Source organism: Buceros rhinoceros, unplaced genomic scaffold (assembly GCF_000710305.1).
Source record: "Buceros rhinoceros silvestris isolate BGI_N320 unplaced genomic scaffold, ASM71030v1 scaffold29905, whole genome shotgun sequence".
Classification (NCBI taxonomy): Eukaryota; Metazoa; Chordata; class Aves; order Bucerotiformes; family Bucerotidae; genus Buceros; species Buceros rhinoceros.
In genome coordinates this window covers 15,232-29,161 of record NW_010411629.1, presented here as the reverse complement: position 1 = coordinate 29,161, position 13,930 = coordinate 15,232, and the positions used below count along the sequence as shown (strand labels likewise).

The 13,930-nt window shown below is 53.9% G+C and overlaps 1 protein-coding gene across 1 annotated transcript in view; it reads right to left on the bottom strand.

The window, feature by feature from the left end:
- Positions 1-968: 968 nt before the first annotated feature.
- The window catches only part of RPS6KA1 (ribosomal protein S6 kinase, 90kDa, polypeptide 1), a 17,398-nt gene continuing 4,436 nt past the window's right edge, over positions 969-13,930 (bottom strand). Inside the window, exons 3-22 of the mRNA XM_010136084.1 lie at positions 11,546-11,662; positions 10,657-10,738; positions 10,286-10,366; positions 9,442-9,521; positions 8,754-8,860; positions 8,067-8,104; positions 7,790-7,932; positions 7,203-7,273; positions 6,870-6,958; positions 6,614-6,678; positions 5,654-5,756; positions 5,229-5,356; positions 4,144-4,269; positions 3,606-3,695; positions 3,247-3,405; positions 2,876-3,037; positions 2,215-2,291; positions 1,940-2,057; positions 1,403-1,540; positions 969-1,091 (exon numbers count right to left, since the gene is read on the bottom strand). Of these exons, the coding sequence (XP_010134386.1) occupies positions 969-1,091; positions 1,403-1,540; positions 1,940-2,057; positions 2,215-2,291; positions 2,876-3,037; positions 3,247-3,405; positions 3,606-3,695; positions 4,144-4,269; positions 5,229-5,356; positions 5,654-5,756; positions 6,614-6,678; positions 6,870-6,958; positions 7,203-7,273; positions 7,790-7,932; positions 8,067-8,104; positions 8,754-8,860; positions 9,442-9,521; positions 10,286-10,366; positions 10,657-10,738; positions 11,546-11,662 (2,097 nt within the window). The remainder of the gene's footprint in view (positions 1,092-1,402; positions 1,541-1,939; positions 2,058-2,214; positions 2,292-2,875; positions 3,038-3,246; positions 3,406-3,605; positions 3,696-4,143; positions 4,270-5,228; positions 5,357-5,653; positions 5,757-6,613; positions 6,679-6,869; positions 6,959-7,202; positions 7,274-7,789; positions 7,933-8,066; positions 8,105-8,753; positions 8,861-9,441; positions 9,522-10,285; positions 10,367-10,656; positions 10,739-11,545; positions 11,663-13,930) is intronic.

The window sequence follows — 13,930 nt, the reverse complement described above, 5'->3', positions numbered from 1 at the left end:
GAACAAAGTTAAATTAAAAAAAAAAAAAAGGTTTGTTTCATAGGTTCCTGTTGAAGGAAAGGAAACCCCAAAGTGGTAAAAGCAGCAGCCAGAGCCAGCCCGAAGCCTCAGCTTTGCCAAGAAAAAGGTTCCTTTGTCAGCCCCACCTGCATGGGTGACAAACTCCCCAGAGAGTGATGGGGAGAACGTGAAGATGGGAGGATAGAGGGAAGGAATGAGCCAAACCTAGCAGGTATCCTGGACAGCTGAGCGTCTACGGGGGCATTTGGAAATCGCGGGATTTCTTTTGTTCAGAGAGTGGCTGGCTGGGCTGGGGGAGCGCAGCAGAGAGGGAGGAACGGAGGCTGAAAATCACCCTCACTCTCTGAACACACACACACACACACACACACACACACACACACACTCACACACACTCACAAAAAGTGAAGGGAAGGGCTGGGAAATCCTTTACAAACGCGAGTGCTGCTGGCTATGAGTCTGCAGGGCTGACCTTGGGAAGGGCATCCAAAGGGTCGAGGGAGGAAAAACCCCCACAGCCTAAACCCCAGAGCTGGCAGAGTCTTCCAGCTGCAGTGGCGTTGGAGAGGATCAGTTCCAAGAAATGATGTAGCTACAGCAAATATCTGGCCCTATACAGGAAAGGGTGAATTGGAGCTGCGGTTTAGTGCCACTTGACATCAGTTAATACATTCTAGTTCTCATATACACAGATGGATGTCTTTAAAAATTGACAATTTACACTTCAAAAAAGTTACGCAGTGAAGTTCGCTCAGCAAAGATCGGTCCACACAAGGAGGAGCCAGTCTTTCAGAAACAGGAAGGCACTTGGCCTTTTGACAACGAGTCCTGGAGGGAGCTCCTGTGCAGGCATTGACCACCCACGGATCTCCTGCCCCCCGTCTCCAGTGGGTGTGCAAAGCCCAGTGACCCTGCTCGGCGCTGCACGGCCACAGACCACGCCAGCTTCACAGTGTGGTGGAAGGAAGTTTCTTCACCCGCCTCTGTGCCAGAATGGAGGATTCGATGGGCTTCAGCTGGGGGCTTGGCTTGGAGCTGTTCAGTGCAGAGTATGTGGCAGCCATCGCCCCCTGGGAGAGAAGGCACGAGAAGTCGTTTAGATGTAGAGGAAGGATCTCAGACTCACGGCTTTATACGATGAGGGACCAGAGTAGCCAGACCCGCACACAAAGCCAGAAGCATCTTTCTTTTTTCTTTAAACCTCCCTCTGTACTGACATGCTGTTAAAGAACCTCCCTGCCAAAAACCAGCTCATGTTGTATGGCCTCCCCTGGCTCTCATCCTGCTTTGCCCACACCACTGTCACCCCACCTGGCTGCTGCCTTCCAAAAAGCCCAAGGGACACGAGGAACCAGCTGAAGGCCCAGCCCAGACTTTGTACCTTTACAAGCTGAACGTCCTGGTGGTTCAGCTGGCTCTGGGGCAAGCTGTCCTTCTGGGTTATCCACGGGTGCTGCAGGACCTGCTTGGCTGTTAGACGCTGGTGAGGATCTACGTGAAGCATCTTTGATACCAGATCCTAAGGGCATCATTTGGGAAGTTAGATTTCAGAAGATTCCACACTTTAAATGTAAAAACAACACCTGTCCATCCCCAGAGCAGGATTTAAATTCAGAGGCCAAGTTTAAAGTCCCCAGACATCAACCTCCTTTTGTATAAACCAAGTTTTCGGTAGGCCTGGGAGGTGACACACAGCAGCAACCCCAGCGTGGGGCAAGCGCAAGGTTGGTGTTCTGCACAAACATTCACAACCAGAATTAAAACGCGGCGGGGAGAGGCTCACTGCCGAGCTGCCCTGGCGGCAATCTGCACCGGGCAGGAGCTGCGCTGCTGCTTTCTCCTCCCTCCCAACACGCTTTAAACTTGCCTCACAGCGATTGACCCCCACCCTTCAATGTAAAGCAGACGAGTATCAGACCTTGGCCATGTCTGAAATAGTGTCCCAATTGCCCCCACTGACGGAGAACTTCCCCCCGCCAATCCGGGTCAGTATCTCTTCTGGAGTGTCACTGGGACCATTAGCAAATGGAGTGCAGCTGGTGAGAGAAGAGAGAACATTTGATTCAGTGTCCTGTGCCCCAGCCAGGGAGCACCTCCAGGTGACAGTGACTGACGAGGAGAGATCCAGCTGCCACCGCAGAGCCAGTGGTCACATCCCCAGCTGCTGCCTTCCGGTGAGACAGAGGCACTTACCCTGCAAGCATCGTATACAGGAGGACTCCCAGGCTCCAGATGTCACAGCCCTCGTCATAGCCTTGGCGTTTTAGTACCTGAAAGGAATAAAGAAAGGAAAAAGTGTGTTTGGTCCATGTCACTGAGTTCACTTCAGCTGCGATGAGTGGCTCGACCCCTGCGTGCGGTCTGCAGGCAACGCTTCCAGAGCCCTGCTAACAGCAGATTGTGGTGTCACGGAAGAGAGGAACCCCCAGGTACATCAAAGCAACAAGCGAGACACAAGCCATGTTCCGGTGCGGTGTCACTGCATGCATGCTGCATGGCTGCCTGCTCTTTTTCTTTCTTCCACACCACAACAACTGAGTGGATAGTCATCCCACTTCTTTTAACAGGCCGGTTCATCAGGAAGAGAAGCAGCCTAGAAAACCACAGGGATTTTCAAGTCCCAGTGCCCTAAGCAGAGCCCCTCATCAGGGCAGGGTAAGCTGGAGGAGCCCTTGAACTGCTCTCGAGAGCCCGTCAGTTCCTTACACAAACGGAATTTCTGTAATTGCTCTTCCAGAGCAGGCTGGAGCTAGGAACGGGACAGATCTGTCTGTGCCGGGCGAGGACACAGGCTGAGAGCACAGGGGAGGGACGCTATTGCTGCCGCAGGGTCTCGCATCGGTAAGGCGCTTACCTCGGGTGCCACGAAGTTTGCTGTATAACAGGGAGTCATGAGCAGGCCATTCTCAGCCCTCAGCTGCTTCGCAAAGCCAAAGTCACAAATGCGAATGCTTTCGGGGTTTCCTGACTCATCCACGTAGAGGATATTGCTGGGTTTCAAGTCCCTGTGAACCACCTGTGGGGCAAAGAAAGTGCCGTTCTCATACCCCGGGACGATAAGGGGCTGAAGCTGTATGACGATACCCAGCCCCTGCTCTGGCCTCACATCTGGCTGCCAAGACAGCAACACCAGCAAGAAATAATAGTGCTGACAGGCAGAGTTACTCCCCGGAGGAGAGGGAGCGTAGTGCAGTGCCGGGCAGCTTCCCAGAACCCCACACTCACCCCCTGGGAATGCAGATACTCCACTGTTTTACAGATCGTGTGCAGGACTGAGCTGGCTTCCCTCTCCGAGAAAAATTTCTGTCGGAGGATTTTATCCAGCAGCTCCCCTCCCCTCATCAGCTCAGTCACCAGGTACACGTACTTCCCGTCGTCGTACACCTACCAAAGCAAACAGGGAGGGGTTAACCCCACAGGGCATCCAGAGCTTACCTTCCGTACTCCTACCGCCACAAACCAGCCATGCAGAGGAGGGTCTGGGGATGCTTCCCCACCCCAGAGTAATACTCTGAGCAGGGACATCGAGCTGCTTCGTGTCCCCCCATTGCCAACAGGCAGGCACACCATGAAGTCCCACTCACATCTTTCAGGGTGATGATGTTTGGGTGCTGCCCGTATCGCAGGAGGATTTCTATTTCCTCAGAAGGGTCTCGCTTGCTCTTGTCGATAACCTGCAAGAGTTCGGATAAGCATTAGCCACAACAGGGTGGGAAAGGGTCCGGACAAAGCAAACAAGCAGCCTGTTTGGAGCCTGCAGAGGTCCTGCACCACAGCCACTTCCTGTCGCCTGCTCTCTTCAGCAGAGAGTCTACAAATCCCCTAGGTGCTTCAACAGTGCTGTGTCCCCAGACACCAGTTTCATGGCTGGTTTGTTACGAGCTGAGAGCCACAGAGCTTTGGGAGGCAGGGGAGATACTGTCCTCCCCTGCGAGGGGACAGCGCTGCCTCCCCGCTGCTCCTGGGTGAGCAAGCTTGTGCAGCACACACAGAGCAGCACAGAAATCGTCCGTCAGATCCTGGGCAAGCCAGGAAAGCGGTTTAATTCCTGGGTGTTATTTTGGTCATTGTGGGGGACAAAAATCTAACAGGGGAGTTCAGTTCAGCCAGTAAATCTCAGACCTTGACTGCGTATTCCATGTTGGTTGTTTTGTGAATGCAGCGTTTACACACGGAGTAGGAGCCAACGCCAATTGCCTCCTTCACCACGTAGCCATCGCTGAACTGGACGTTCTTGCCATGCAGCTGCTGCAAGAGGAGAGCAGAGAGCAGATGAGCTGGGAGGGTTCAGGGAAGGGCTTGAGCAACGTGCTGAGGTAACTGCAACACAGCACGAGCTGACAGACTGCTGTCTGCTACATCCCACAGCTTCTCCTCCCAGCTGGGGAGAGGGAGGGGAAGAGGACAAGGCAGCTATAGGTCAGTGGGCTAACACGGTGCATTTCGGTGGCACCTTTCAACCCATAGGTGTTTACAAAGACCTCCCGCTAGCACCAGTCCACCTGGGGAGAGGAAACCAAACAGATCTGCATTGCCCTGATGACCTTTGCACATGATAGTCAACAGAAATGAAAGAACAACAGGATGCAAGAATTCAAAACAGAATGACACTGCCTCGGGCTTCCCGTTAGAATCATGGAATCACAGACTGGTTTGGGTTGGAAGAGACCTTTAAAGGTCACCCAGTCCAACCCCCTGCAGGGAGCAGGGACATCTGCACCCAGAGCAGGGGGCTCAGAGCCCCAAGGGCCAACCTGGCCTGAGATGGTGCCAGGGATGGGGCTTCTCCCACCTCTCAGGGCAACCTGGGCCAGGGTCCCACCACCCTCAGCATCAACAATCTCTTCCTTCTCTCTGGTCTGAATGTCCCTCTGTCAGTGTAACCCATCACCCCTTGTCCTGTCCCCACAGCCCCCGCTGAACAGCCCCTCCCCAGCTTTCTTGGAGCTCCGCCCGGCCCCCACAGCCCCCGCTGAACAGCCCCTCCCCAGGGGCTGTTTCTGACAGCCCCCTGCAGCACTGACAGGCTGCACTAAGGTCTCCCCGGAGCCTTCTCTGCCCCTGGCTGAACCCCCCCAACTCCCCGCCCTGTCCTCACACAGCAGAGGGGTTCCAGCCTTGCAGCATTAGCTCTGCTCCAGATGGTACCAAGGTCCTGCAGACCCACCCCGGAGTATCAGTCAGCTTCAAACGTCCCTGTGTTGTACCTGTACCACGGAATGTAGAGGCGACTGGGTAGGTTTCACCTTGCCATCCTCCATCAATCCAGTCGCCACAAAACTGAAGCCTCGGAACAGCTGATGGGCCCCTGCACTGGGGGGGATGCCTGGGGAATCTGCAATAGGAGGTGAGAGACAACGTGAAGAGAGCTGGCCCTGCAGAAGCAGACTTCTCCTTGCTGCCCAGGAGCTACAGCTCCTCTTTAGGTTATTTGAGACTACAGCCACACCACGCAGCACCCCTAACACCCCACAGAGCTACGGCTGGGCCACCTCCACAGTGCTGCAGCCATCTGGAGCTGGCAGCACTGGCAGGGGACAAATCCCGCCCTGCAGGCACCGCAGCACCAGTATTATGCCATACAGAATCCTCTCACACAGGAGATTTTGGCTTTGCATGAATTCATACAAACCTTTTGGTGTACGCGATGTAAATTCCGTGTCAAAATAAAAAGTGTCGTCTGGCTGGCCCACTGCGGGCTTGAAGGGGGGTTTGATCTCCCTGCGGTACAGCTTCTGCAAAACAAAGGCAGCTCGAAAGTGCGCTCAGAAGGGTGCCAAGGCTTGCTAGGACGGGAGGCCTGGTGGAGAAACACTACAAGTTCTACCGCATACTAAATCAAGAAAAGAAAGTGTTCTCTGTGTACCTTGGCCCCACCCCAAAAGCAGGATCCACAAAGTATTTACCTCACCAGGCTCTTCCATCTCCTCCTAACCCCCGTGAGGGTTTTGCTGACACATCTCCCCAGGGACAGGCAGAGGACATGCCTTGGGAGGACAGTCATACCCCAGCACGCCCACAAGAAGCCTTTTTAAATTGCTCCTTGAATCAAAAAATGTGAACTGCGCTTTACTGGCACTGCTGGAGGTGCTGTCTAGCAGCTTGCTGGGCGCCTCGAAAGCACTGAAAGACCGGTCATCCAAATCTCTCACCGAGTGAGGGGAAACAGGGCAGGAACCAATCGCTGCCGTAAAGCAGGGAGGCGGCCAGAAACAGGTGGGAAATGCCGGTTCAGTTACCGCTCTGCTTCTCTGTGCAAAACAAGGCGTTTCCTTGCCAGAACCGTTTCCCCACTGTGTGCAAGACAACCCATGCTGTGCCAAACCCCAGTGAAACCCCACACCTCACTGCTGAGAGATGAGGAAATTGGGAGCAAGGTGAGATCACAGGCAACTCAGGTACCAAACAGTCATTCACGTGACAAACAGAATTTTAGTTTTGGGAAGGATGATTTTGGGCCAGATGGAAGCGGGGATTGGGGGCTCTCCCAAAGCTGGTGAAGCACCACAACTATGCTAGTCCTGCAGCCAGCAGAACTGTGTTCCTGGTGCTGAGCAGTGAAGACGTTTGCTCTTCTACTTCTGATACTCACATTCCAGTCGATGGTGGAGTAGAAAGGATGACGCTTGATCTCTTCTGCCCCATCCGGTCCAGAACCTGAAAGATGCACCCGTGGAGCTGCTGCGTTAAACCACCAGCAAAGCGAAGGCTGCAACCACAGCCGGGTGTTCGGGGGAGCCTAATCAACCATCAACCCAGCACGAGTGTGAACACGCTGCCGACCCACGAGGACGTGAGAGGCCCCGATACAGTGTCGGGTGGGCTCAGAAACCCATAAAACGTCTTACCTAATCGGTTGGCTGGATTCCTTTTGAAAAGGGCTCGCAGGAGGCTCTGTGCCTCAGCGCTCAGGAACTGCGGCATGCCCAGCTTCGCTCTGGAGAGGAAGTTATGCAATCGGCTGCAGGTTTAAAGAACTCACCCCACAAGCTGACTGCAGCACCTCCACCCCCGAAAGCACCATTATCTGTTTGGCATTTACGCTGTACCCTTCAAGCTAACTGTCGATACAAAACCACTTGCCAAATAACGTCACTGAGTTGCGCGAACCCCCAAATTGCAACATGCTCGGAGAAGGAGCAGACACACCCCTCCTGTACTTACATCAAAGACAAACTTACTTGAGGATGAGGGTCATTGTCTCCTTGCGATCCTTCCCCTGGAAGGGCAGCGAGCCGGTAAGCATTTCAAACTGGGAGGGAAGGAGTAGAAGGGGAGGTCATGTCTGAGCAAGTCTGAGGGTTGCACAGATCCCACCGCACCTTCACTTGGGAGCGCACCAAAGCCAGCAAAAAGCTCGTGCGGGACCAAAACAGAGGGTGGCTGTTGTGGTTTCTCAGAGGGACCCTGGTTCACAAGGCCTGCAGCGAGAATATGTTCGAGGCAGCGCCTGCTCCTGCGGGAGCCCTCGGCTGCAGCAACCGCCAGACGGTGGCACCAGATCTGCACCGACACCGACATTGCAGCAGGGGTACGGACACCCCCTTGCACCCCGCGCTGCAACCCCAGCGCGCACTGGGAAAACACTGGGAGCTCTGCCCCCCTGGGAAACACGCACTCCTGGCTGGGTGCCCAGACAGCCCATGACAGAGCCCTTGTCCTCTCCCTGGCTGGGAGAACATCCCAGGTCAGCCCATCTGGGGGAGACACAGAATCACGTCAGGGTGTTTCAGAGCCAGGTCCCCAGACACGCTGGCCCAGTACGTACCATTAATACGCCATAGGACCACCAGTCAGCACTGTGGGAGTGGCCCTGGCGATTCACAACCTCTGGTGCCATGTATTCCACTGTCCCGCAGAAGGAATAGGCTTTCTTCTCGTGGTCTATAGCCTCCTTACTCAAGCCAAAATCTACAAAACAGAAAACCTGTTGGCATGCAGCCGCATGCTCTGAGCAATCGCACAGAGCAGAGAGGCCAAAGAGAAGCTCCATGGTGGCAAGAACCAACCTTGCTGGAGCACAAGGCTTTTGTGGAGTCCCTTACCTGTGAGTTTGATGTGCCCTTCTTCATCCAAGAGGATGCTACAGCAAGGATGAAAAAACCAAGTTGTCACTGTCTGCAACAAGGGCTGGTGAGAACGAGCACACGCAGAAGAGGCTGGTCTGAGATACTCCCAGAATGCAGAGGAGAAAGGTACCTGTCCCTTCCCCCAGTGCTTTAACCTCCATCATCAAGACACGAGCGGGACAAAGAGCAGCTCCCTCCTCTCTACACCCTCAACTCCACATGGAACGAGTGACCCACATGGGTTACACCACCTTCGATGCCACCCTACCCCCAGGCAGGGACACCCAAGCCATGCAACTGATGTGCACCTCTGTAGAGGCCCAGCCTGGCGCCTTTTTCCTCTGAAGGTTCTCAGTTGCTTAAAGCTGGAGCCAGAGATCTCCAAGAATTAATGCTCAGGCATGTGGTGCACACATGGTGCCTCCAGCAGCACCATGATCTGAGGAGCAGGAGCCTTGTCCTAACTGCTGATCGGAGGAGCAGGAGCCGTGTCGCCTGGCACTGCCACCTTCCATCTGGCTGGCCTCGGGGCACTGGGCAGCTTGGCCTTTGTGGGAGAAGGCTGCACCATTGGCTGACTGCAGGCTTGGGACTGAACTGAAGGAATCGTACGATCCTACGATCCTTCGACGCGGTTCCCTGCCTCAGCTGTGTCACACGTACTTCTCTGGTTTGAGATCCCTGTATATGATTCCCAGGCTGTGCAAATGGTCGAGCCCCAGAGCCAGCTCTGCCAGGTAGAACTTCACGTCCTCTTCAGTGAACATGACCTGCAGGAAGGGAGAGGGTGGGGACAGGCGCTGGGGTTACAATGCTTGGCAGCAGGACCACCTCTGCTGCACCCATGCTAGACCTTTCACAGGCATGTTGCTCCCTCCTGGCCATTCTTACCTAAGTTCCTCAGGTTTCACCCTCCATCCTAAAGTATCAGTTAAGCAGCAACATCAAAAAACCAAACCAGGCTGCTGAGGTTACGTTCCCACACCAGGTTACGTTCCCAGTTGTCCTCACCTGGCACAACTCCTCGTTACCCCTCCCATTCCCTGTCCTTGCCCTGTCCCAGTGAGGAGCCATAGCCAGCCCACACCGCAGTGGAATGTGGTTCTTGCCCGTTTTCGTTCTTAACATGAGGCTCAGCAGAGGTGAGACCTGTCTCTTACGCTGCTGATTTCCTGCCAGGGGACAGGGTTCCTGAGACCCCCTCTCCTGTTGCCAGCTCCGGTCTAGCAGCAGGCTGGATGTCATTTCCACGACTCACAAAGTCTTTGCAAGGGTCAGTCACTTCTCCAGGAATTAAGCACAGATGAACTGAGAGCCTCAGCAACCCACCAAGATACCAGAGCATACCCACCTCTTTGGAAAGCCGAGTGAAAAGGTCACCTCCTCTGAGGAAATCCAAGATGAGGTACAGCTTCCCCTCTGTCTGGAATGCTGAAACACAAACCGGAACCGCAATCAGAGCCCTCCGCTGAGGGAAGGCTCCGCGGCGTTACATTAATCACTTAAATCCCAGTGGCTCCAGTTATGCAGATGCCCTGCGTGGCTCCTGGGTTAAACACAGGTAGGGCTTATCATCTGGGGTAGATGAGATGGCCTGGCCATAATGCCAAAACGGCAGCTCACCAGCAGCGCTCTGGCGCTGCAGAAACCCCTCACGTTACGGGAGGCTGGTTCTCTTTCAGCCAGTGATGCCCTAATGCAAGGGCTGATCTCCCCAGAGAGGCTTGGGTCACTTTACAGGGGAAGAGGCTGTCCTCGCCTTCCTCGGAGTCAGAGCAGTAATACTGCTTAACCCTGGCTTGACAAGTTAACTCTGCATTCTCCTGGTTTAATGTTTTAATCGTGATGATTTGATGTTTAAACTTCTCCTGGTCCATGCTCTGTTGCCCGTTCAATAACTGGAGCGGGCATGGGACCAGAGACCTTTCCAGGAATGGATTTGTGCTAAGGGGATTGTGAAGGCTCCAGAGCAGCACGGCCACTGGAATACAGCCTGAGCCAGGCCTCTTCTCCATTCCAGGTGCCTCCAGAAGCCTGTTAGGGACCAGAAGAGGCTCTCAGCCTGCTGCTGGATGCCTCGTGCTCGTCTGCCTGCTCATGGTAGGTGTGCCTGTGGTAGCATCTTTTTCATGCTCAAAAGCAGTCAGTGTCTGTTCGAGCCCCTCTCCCAGTGCCCCAGCTATGTCCACACTCACCATAGTGGAGTTTCACCACAAAGGGATGGTTTACATCAGCCAGGATGTCCCTTTCTATCTTTGTCCTTACTCGATCACGCACTGTGGGAAGAGAGAGGAACAGCTCAGGCACAGAGAAAGGCACAGAGTCCCCTGTGTCAGCCTCGCCCCCAGCCTTAAGCCCTTCAGTACCAGACAGCTCAAGCCAGATCTTCCACCTCCATCTTGGCCATGAGGGTCTTTTGTAGATGGAGCGAACAAGAGGCTGTTTGCTGAGAGAAAGATACTTCTCTCTCACCCAGATCACCCTGGGGCCAGCAGCAACTGCTGTGACATTCCCCAGGGCACTTCAAGACACACTGGCTAAGAGCATCGCAGTAAGAGTCTCCTACCTTTCAATGTCGCCTTCTTGAGCACTTTCATGGCATAGAGGTGGTTGCTGTCTGGCGGTGTTATTTTTCTCACCAGGAAAACCTGAGGCAGAGGAACCCCACATTAGCCAAGCACTAAACGTGAGCAGGGGGAGCTGGGTGCCTCCCAGAGCAGCATCACCTCCTGGTGACTTGCTGGTTTGACAGCCAGATCAACTCCATATTACTCAGGTCCTGCGTCCTCTCTGGACTTTTACCTGCTGTCCCCTGGTTTTAGCTTCAAAAAGACACCGCCTGGCTTCACACAGACCCACTCCTGCATTTGCCCAGGGGACAGCACAGAGTCAAGCCCCCCCAGTTAGCGCTGGTGACTGATTGACATGAAGTTGCTTTAATGTGTGAGCAGATGGTCTGTAAGAGACCTGGATTATTTACACGTTGACACAGATAAGAGTTACAGGCTACTTCCTTCCCCCTTCACAGAAGAGAAGCTGGACCGTAAACAGAGGCCAAACCCAGTCCCTGGCACACGGCTTCATTTCTGAGAAGAGAGGAACGTGCCCGAGTCCTCCAAGTCCTCGATTCAAGTGACAGCTTGGCAGCCAGCTAGCAAGCTGCAGGAGATTCTGCTGCCCTGTGTGACACCTGCCCTCACAAGCAGGATCCTACTCCTTTCCTCCCAGTCATCTCAACAAAGAATTTTAGGGGAGTGCTGGACGTCCAGGCTGGCCCTTAGGAGAAGGCATCACTACAGGTGCCCTTCAGGGTAGGAGCGACCGTTTGCTGAGTGGGCTCGTCAGTCAGATTCTCACGATCTGGTGGGAATCAGGGAAGTGGTTTCGCTGGGGGCAGTCCCTTTTGTCATCAAAATCATTCCTCTGGCAAGACCCATAGGAAGGAGTGAACTCACCTTGCCAAAGGAGCCCTGGCCCAGCACCTTCAGGAGCTCAAACTGCGAAGGGTCGGCTTTCTCAGAACCTTCCTTCACATGGTGTGTGATGTTGATTTCTTTCACAACACCTTCGCCCTGGAAAAGAGGGGACGCAGCTGACTATACTCCTGAGGAGGTGAAAGCAACCCTTCTCGACGAAGGAACAAGGATTGTAGCTACAGACTCTCAGGAACCACATATGAGAGAACCATAAAAGTTGGTGCTCATCACAAGTATCTCCTGGCTTCAACATCTGGAATAAACGCGCCCTTGGCAGGCACCAGGCAGCCCTGCGCTCTCACACCCAAAGGCTCCGCTCCTCACACCACGGGTGCTGCATTTCTTTGAACTGCATTTCAGAGGGTGCTTGAGAAGCACCTTCCTTTTTAAGGCCCTGGTAGCACAACCAGGAGTGTTTATGCCACGAAAAATCCCACAACACAAAAATACGGCACTGTTGTCAAAACAGGGCCGGGGCTGGCAAAAATCAGACATGTTGGAGCCCATCTGCTCCGCAATCTGAGCAACTCTGCAACAGAAGTCTTAGTGCATCTTCAGCACGTACAGATGATGCTATAACAGACTCAAGCCTTCAAGATGATTGAGGGGAAGCCAAGGTCTCTGGCACATGTTTTGTTTAAAACACATTCTTGCATTCTAAAAAATATAAAGATTTAATCAGCAGCATCTAGAATAAACTCGCCAATGATGCCAGGCCAGCATCGAGAGCAGCCACAGCCCCTGAGGAGATGCTGAGACACCTCCTTTCCCCAGCAAACCTTGTCCATACCTCTGGTGTGTAAAGTTCAGCTGTGCAGAAACACCTTGTGCTGCTTTTCATCTGCGTCCCCAAGAGAAAGAGGTTTTTTATACTATGAGTCTTCCAGCTGTGCTGCTATTTCTCTTGGTCATACCTAGTAGATACACGCTTGGGTTTCCTCAGAGCTTGACCTATTCCAGCCCCTCTCCCAGCTGACCACAGGGAGAGCCCACAGGGCCTGCTGGACTCAACTTCCACTTTTACACATAGGAATCCTTCTCAGGCCAGAAATCCCTTGGAGCTGTACGTCTTGTAAGGGCAAGTCCAGGCTCCCTACCGCTTCAGTCCACATTATTCAGTGCTAGACGTGGTCTGGTTGCTATTTGGACCTGAAGACCAGCAATTATGTTCCAAAAGGCATTAACCTCGGTTGCTCTCTGACCCTAGGGCAGACGTGGCCATCAGAGGCTGCCAGAAAGCTGGACCTACCATTTAGTTTTTCCCCATGCAGGGCGGGGGGAAAACCCGTTATGTTTTGTTTTCTGAAACTGTTCAGATACTTGGTGTGGAACCCACCTCATCAAAACAGCTTTTAAAAACAACAGGAACCAAGATTCAGGCTCTGCCTCTCCTCTGCACCCCAGCCCACTCCCCACCCTCCCAGCACCTTCTCGGGGAGGGCAGCCTTGCCAGCAGCCGCGGATGTGGTTGTCTACCTGCACCAAGCACTCTTCCCTTCCCGCTCTCACGCCTGGCTTTTCTCTAGCTCAGAAAGTGGCTTTGTTGCCATGGTGGTAGCTTTTCTGTCTCAAGATCCTGCATTATTCAGACCCTAAGACCAGGCAGAGACCCAGGCGTGGGACCAGTGGAAGCTGTAGGCTCCTTCTCTCTTGCCCATCTTGCTGCAAACACTAGAGAAAAACCAGATCCACGTAGCATCAGCACTCACACCACCGTGAGTGCGTCACCCCGCAGCACCACACTCCTCTGCAGGGAGGAACAGTCAAAACGAACTCTCATTTCCACCTCTAAGGTGTCTGGGCCCATCCTCCTGCCACAGCTCTTCAGGAGCTGCGGAGCGACGGATCTTCACGGCTGTGGGGATTCTTCCCCTTGGCCAACAGCTAAACCCAGGGTGTTTAACTGAAGCAGCCCAAGCTGCATCTGAAGGCAGGCAGAGATTTGCACATGTGGCTGGACAGCCTGCACCAGCAAACACACATCCACACCAACCAGACCAAGGTGGCATCAGTGGAGTCATTGCTGATGGTTTTCTGAGAAAAGCTTCGAGATGCTCTGGGGCATCTCGCTAACACAAGGGAGGTTTCCTCCCAGTGACTCAACCAGGAACTCGCCATTCATCAGGTAGGGATCAGGAGACCAGCTCTCACAGCCCGTTTAGCAGCACACCAGAACAAGTCTCCAGCACAAAAGCCCCTGTGCCCCACCCAGCTGCAGCTTTGCTTGCACCGAGAGAAGTTTCTTCCAACAGCACCGTAAAACAAACTATCCCAGAGAAAGAGAAGCAAACCAGGCTGCTCCGAGCGCCCACCCAAAGCACCAGCCCACCCGGGCGAGCCACAGGCACAGCAAAGCGAGCTGGC